This window comes from Pelophylax lessonae (genome assembly GCF_965119305.1).
Source record: "Pelophylax lessonae genome assembly, chromosome: 3".
Lineage (NCBI taxonomy): Eukaryota > Metazoa > Chordata > Amphibia > Anura > Ranidae > Pelophylax > Pelophylax lessonae.
This window is the reverse complement of record NC_138770.1, coordinates 248871477-248877476: the sequence shown is the minus strand read 5'-3', so window position 1 is coordinate 248877476 and position 6000 is coordinate 248871477. Positions and strand designations below refer to the sequence as shown.

The 6000-nt window shown below is 39.1% G+C and overlaps 1 protein-coding gene across 2 annotated transcripts in view; it reads right to left on the bottom strand.

The window, feature by feature from the left end:
* Positions 1-3385: 3385 nt before the first annotated feature.
* MLF1 (myeloid leukemia factor 1) overlaps positions 3386-6000 on the bottom strand; it is a 181615-nt gene continuing 179000 nt past the window's right edge. For both annotated transcript variants that reach the window (XM_082248600.1, XM_082248601.1), the window contains one exon: positions 3386-3550. In XM_082248600.1, coding sequence (XP_082104726.1) covers positions 3520-3550 — 31 coding nt within the window. In that variant the 3' untranslated portion in view covers positions 3386-3519. The remainder of the gene's footprint in view (positions 3551-6000) is intronic.

The window sequence follows — 6000 nt, the reverse complement described above, 5'->3', positions numbered from 1 at the left end:
AGTGGTAATTTACCGCTGCTTAAAAAAATCGGGCACCAGAGTGTTTCAGTGATTTTCTCGTTCTGTAATCTCGCTGGGTCTCATGAGATTACAGACAGCCCCTCACTTTTACAATGGTTTCGGCTGTTTTTAGAGGAAAAACGTCTCCTCTGTTCCTCCTCTGAGGCCTAAAGTTCTCTGCTTCATAAACAGTGTGCAAGAGGAGATCATTTTCCTCTGAGAACTGCTGAGAAGTGAACTGAGAGAAAACGTCTTAGTTTTATAAACATACACCAAAGACTAACTAACTTTGAGAAGCAAGTGCATATTAGCAAACAAATAGTCTGTTAAGCATATGATAGAACTTATCTCCTAGTTCTTATGAAACACAGAGGAAAACTGGTTTTAGTTCTTCATGTATGTTTGAATGCATTAGCGCAAAATAAACCTGTCACAAATCTCACCAAATCAAACTAAGTATAGAGAAAAGTTCAGGTGGTACAAAGATACCTACAACTGGACTCCTTTTTTATCCTGTAAAAGTCAAGCTGGATCCAAGCCTCATTCCAATCTTCTCTGTTGGTCAACAAGACCAAAAAGCACATTGAGTGATCAATAAAAAGGTGGGACAGGGTCAAGGTTAAGGGAGTTTTAAAGTCAGGAAGGTTTTTTTTTTTTATCCTAATGCATGAAGATAAAAAGCCTTCTGTGTGCAGTAGCCCCCTCACACTTACCTGAGGTCCCTCTCTGTTCAGCGATGTCCACGAGTGTCTCAGCCATCCGAGATTGTCCCTCCTGATTGGCTGAGACACAGCAGCGGCGCTATTGGCTGCCGCTGTTGTCAAAGTCAGCTAACAAATCAGGAGAGAGAGGGCTCCATCTCTAAATGGACACAGGGAGCTGTGACTCGGTTCTGGTGCCCCCATAGCAAGCTCCTTGCTGTGGGGGGCACCCAACAGGAGGGAGAGACCAGGAGCACAGAAGAGGGGCCGGAGAAGAGGAGGATCGGGGCTGCTCTGTGCAAAACCAACTGCGTAGAGCAGGTAAGTATAACATGTTTGTTATTTTTATATGACCAAAAACTAGACTTTACAATCACTTTAAGAGCCGCTTTACAGAAAATCATTTCAGCTGCTTACATCTCTCTGGATCAGTTATTTTGTTGACTGGAAGTAAACTCTGCTTATGTTTTTTTTATCATATAGCGCCTATAAAAAAGGGTTCAGCTTCACATAGAACACTGAATCACAGTGGGTTCAAATAAAATACAGATCTCTGAAGAAAAAAAAAAAAAAACACAACATAACTGACATTATAAGTATACAGATCTTTTAAGTCTGTATTTAGTAGATGAACCTTTGGCAAGCATTACAGCCTGAGGTCTTTATGGATAAGTCTATCAGCTTTGAGCAGCTTGAATTTTTTTCCCATTCCTTTCCAAAGCTCATTGAAATATGTCTGACTTTGTGGGAGTTTTATGATCAGCTACAATTTCTCTACTGGATTACATTCTGAACTCTGTCTTGATCATGTCTGATCCTTAATGCCGTTTTCAAGCCATTTTTGGGTAGCATTGGCTTTATGCTCTGAGTTATTGGGGTTAATATACTAAAAGCAAATAGTCTGTTCACTTTATAGTGAATTTTCACATTGCTGGGGAATTTCCCTTAACTTAGTGAATGTGGTAAAAATTTCACTTTGCACAGAATACCCAATAACATGCACGGAAAAACACTAAAACTGTATTTTTGCTTGTACATGACTGGGTGATGGAAGTCAGCAGTGCTTTTCCTCATTCACTAAATTATGTAAAATTCCTTTGCAAACGGAACAACCCAATTGCCTTTAGTAAAATCAATCCCAAAGGCTCAGGACATAAAACCAAAATGATGTAAGAATGAATTGAAAATAACATTAATGTACTGGAATGGTCAAGTCAAAGTCCAGACCTTAATCCAATTAAGAATTTGTCTCAACTTGCAAAGTGAACATCCTATTTGTCTTTAGTAAATTAACCCCATTGTCTTGCTGAAAGAAAATATTTTCCCCAGCAATTCCTTGAATTTTGAGTTTTTCTAACTTCTACCTTCACATGCCTCTCAGGGCCTTGTTGCAGTGAACCATCCTAACAGTATGTTGCCACCACCAAGCTTCACAGTAGGGGGTGCAGGGTTTGGTCTAATAGCCATTAATTCAAATTTGGTCTTATAAGACCACATATTCTTCCTCCAGTTAACTTAAGCATTTCCAATGTGCCTTCACTCAAACCGTAGGTGGGCGTTTTAGTAAACAGTGCTTTTCTTTTACCACTGTCTTACAGCTACAACTGGATAATCACCCAGGCAACAGTTGTATGCACAGTCTCCTTAGTCTCAGCCACTGAGGCCTGTAACTCATTCAGAGTGGCCATAGATCTCACGATGGCCTTCAATAGTCTCCCTTCTTGCACACGTCCTTACTTTTTTGGTAGGTGGCCTTTTTTCACAGATTGACAACTTTGCTTTACCATTTCCATCGCTTTATGATTGTTTTAAATTTTCAGAGACTTTGAAATTTTATTGTATTCATCCCCTAAACATCTATTTCTCACAATTGGAGTGTTATTTTTGTCTTTATTGTATAGGTTATGCCATGATTTTGAATCATCAGCAGTTTGCACTCCTAGAAACATATGTCTTTATATTAAAATCACTTGAAAACCCTTGAATACTGAAAACCCTTGAATACACACAGAGGATCTTCATTTCACTAATTTTCTTATTAGGTTTCTTTGGAAATGAAATGACTGAACTGGTAATGATGGTGTGTCATTTTTTTTTTTATTTCAATTACTTTACAGAGATCTGGTTTTACTTTTACATGGAAAAATATTTCTGTTGATCAGGGCAAAAAAAAAATTGATTCAACTGATTCAATGGGACTTGACAATAAAGATGATCACTTCCAAGGGTGTGAATACTTTTTTAGGGACTGTATGCTCAGTTTGATTTGATTAGTCTTGTGACAGGTTAACATTATTCATCAAGCCCATAATATAAATCTATAGTCCTTTTAAAAACATATTGACATTAAGTGCATAAAAGACATCTACAAAGGGCACATATTTCGGCTTTAACATATTACAATTCTTGGTTATATTTTGCTTCTATTTCCCATTACTGGATTTTTAGCAAATTTGTAGAAATGTAGAAACTCTTTTTGGAAAATAATGCTGTAGCAGCTTATTTTATCTTATAAAATGCTTACAATTGCATGGCTGGTAATTACGGAAATACGTGTTTTGGTTTGCTAAAGTGCATGATCACTGGTATGCTGAGCTTACTAACTAGATAGAGAAGTGCTACAACTGACCTACAGACCTCATTAGTAATGGTAGACTTTCCAAAAAAAAAATGCAGAACCGATCATATGTGCAGATCTTATTTATTTATAAGACCCTTTTACAACTTAGATGACACAAGTCCCTTTAATTGTTTCCTAGATGACCAACATATCCCATTATTCTGATTCAGTTCTTAGCCAAAGATTTGAATTTGCCTTCTAGATGACCATTCTGGAAATGCACCGTTCCCTACAATTGAAAAAACAAAAAGAAATAAGAAATGTCAGGTTTATTCATGTACAATTAATAACGCAATGATAATAAGATAAATAGTACTGATTGTACCATTGATTTACTAGTATAATTGAGGTGCTAATGTTATCCAGTTAAAGTTAAGCTGGGTATACACGGGTTGCACGAAAAATATAACTGACAGATCTTGACATCCAAACAAGCACCCCCCCCCTCTCTAAAAACACTGATCAGCACTCCAGCCATTAGCTGCAATCGCTGATCGAATGCCAGCTTTCCAGCAGGACCTTTCAACAAAAGCCGCTCTAACATATGGCTTCTGTTAAACAAACCAGGGAGCACAGAGTGAAATATAGCCAGTTCTGTGTATACCCAGCTTTAGGCTGGGTTCACATTGGTGTGCTGCTTTTTGGCTGCAGTGTAGGGGTATATGAAGTTTACGTGTGTTTTACACACGTTTTTAGCTGAAGTTCCATTGACTTCTATTAGGTCACGCATTTTTGCTGCATTTTCTGAAAATCCTTTATCTCGCATGTTTGATGCGCTTTCAGAAAACATGGCAAACATTCGCAACCTAAAAAAAAAGTCAAAATGGGCCGTGGTTAAAAAGCGTTATTAACTGGTAATTCAACTTTCAGGAATCTTCCAGGAGGGCTCACAGAGAGGCTCCTCCCACCTAACACAGGAAACACATGATCCACATTATAAAAATGGCTGCTCACCAGCAGTACCTCAGTATTAAGCAAATAACCGAAGGCTGTGATAATATAAATAATTATATTATAATCCTATTACTCTATTGGTAAACCATCAACATTAGTCACTTTTATAACCCCATAACCATTGACACGTTGATCATTACGGGAGGGGGGGGGGGTGTAATTGGTCATCCCAGAAGATTCCTGAAAAATGAGTTAACAGGTAATAACTCTATTTTTCAAAGTCATCTTCCAGGACGGCTTTACAGAGAGGACAACATAGAACTACCTGATTAGGGCGAGACCACAGCTTGGAGCACTTTTCTCCTAAAGGAGTGGTCTTGGCTCGAAAGTAGGTCCAACCTGTATTGTTCACCAAAGTTTGGAAGCTGGTCCAGGTAGTGGCTTTGCAGATTTGGAGTTGCGATGCTCCAGCCCTTTCTGCTCAAGAAGTAGCAACTGTTCTGGTAGAAGGAAGTTTGATTATTAAGGGTGGAGTCAAAAAGAGGATGCCTGATACGCCTCACAGATTGCTGCCTTTAGCCATCTGCCAATGGTATTTTTTGAAGCCTTCCTACCTTTGTAGGATCTGAAAAAGAGAATGAATAGCCCAATGGTAGGTCTCCAGTCTTGTGCATTTGACGTATGCGATCATACACCTCCTGATGTCTACGCTATTGAATGCTTCCTCTTTAGTGTTACTTGAATTTGCACAGCAAGATGAGATAATGATTTCCTCTGTTCTATAAAATTAGCTTGCAACTTTTGAAAGAAAAGCAGAGTCCAACGACGAAACACTTTTGTCCTGTGAAATGCAATATGGTTCTGCGACTGAAAACGCATGAATTTCACTGACACTTCTAGCCGAAACTAAAGCCACTAGGAGAGAGGTTTTCAGCATTAGGAGTCGGATGGAACAGGTCTCAAGAGGCTCAAAGGTTACACAGCTAAAACTTTTAAGGACAATGGTCAGGTCCCAAGGTCCCAGACCGCGGGAGGAGCGAGCTTGATCGCCACCGGGCTCCCGCGATCTTCGGCTAGAATGACAGAAGACCTGCCTGCTTATGTAAACAAAGCAGGGGGGTCTTCTGTCAGAGAGGCAGGGCAAGATTGCGTGATTCAGCTAAGCTGAATCACCGATCTCTCCCTGCCTCTGTCCAACCCCCCCCCCCCACACATTAAACACAATAGGGAACACATTTAACCCCTTGATCACCCCCAGTGTTAACCCCTTCCCTGCCAGTGTAATTTATACAGTAACAGTGCATATTATTTAGCTCTGATTACTGTATTAATGTCACTGGTCACCAAAAAATGTCAGGGGTATGATCTGTCCGCCGCAATCCCGATAAAAATCGCTAATCGCCGCCATTCCTAATAAAAAAATAAAAAGTCTATAAATCTATCCCGTAGTTTGTAAACGCTTAAACTTTTGCGCAAACCAATATATGCTTTTTGGGATTTTTTTTACCAAAAATATGTAGCAGAAAACAAATTGGCAAAACTGAGAAAAAATTTGATTTTTAAAAAAAATTTTTTTATTGGGAATGTTCTATAGTAGAAAGTAAAAAAAATGTTTTTTTTCTAAATTGTCGCTCTTTTTGCGCTTATAGCGCAAAATCTAAAAACCGCAGAGGGGATCAAATACCACCAAAAGAAACTGTGGGGAAAGGACATCAATTGTATCTGGGTACGACATCGCAGGACTATGCAATTGTCAAAGCAACGCAGTGCCGAATCGCAAAAAAT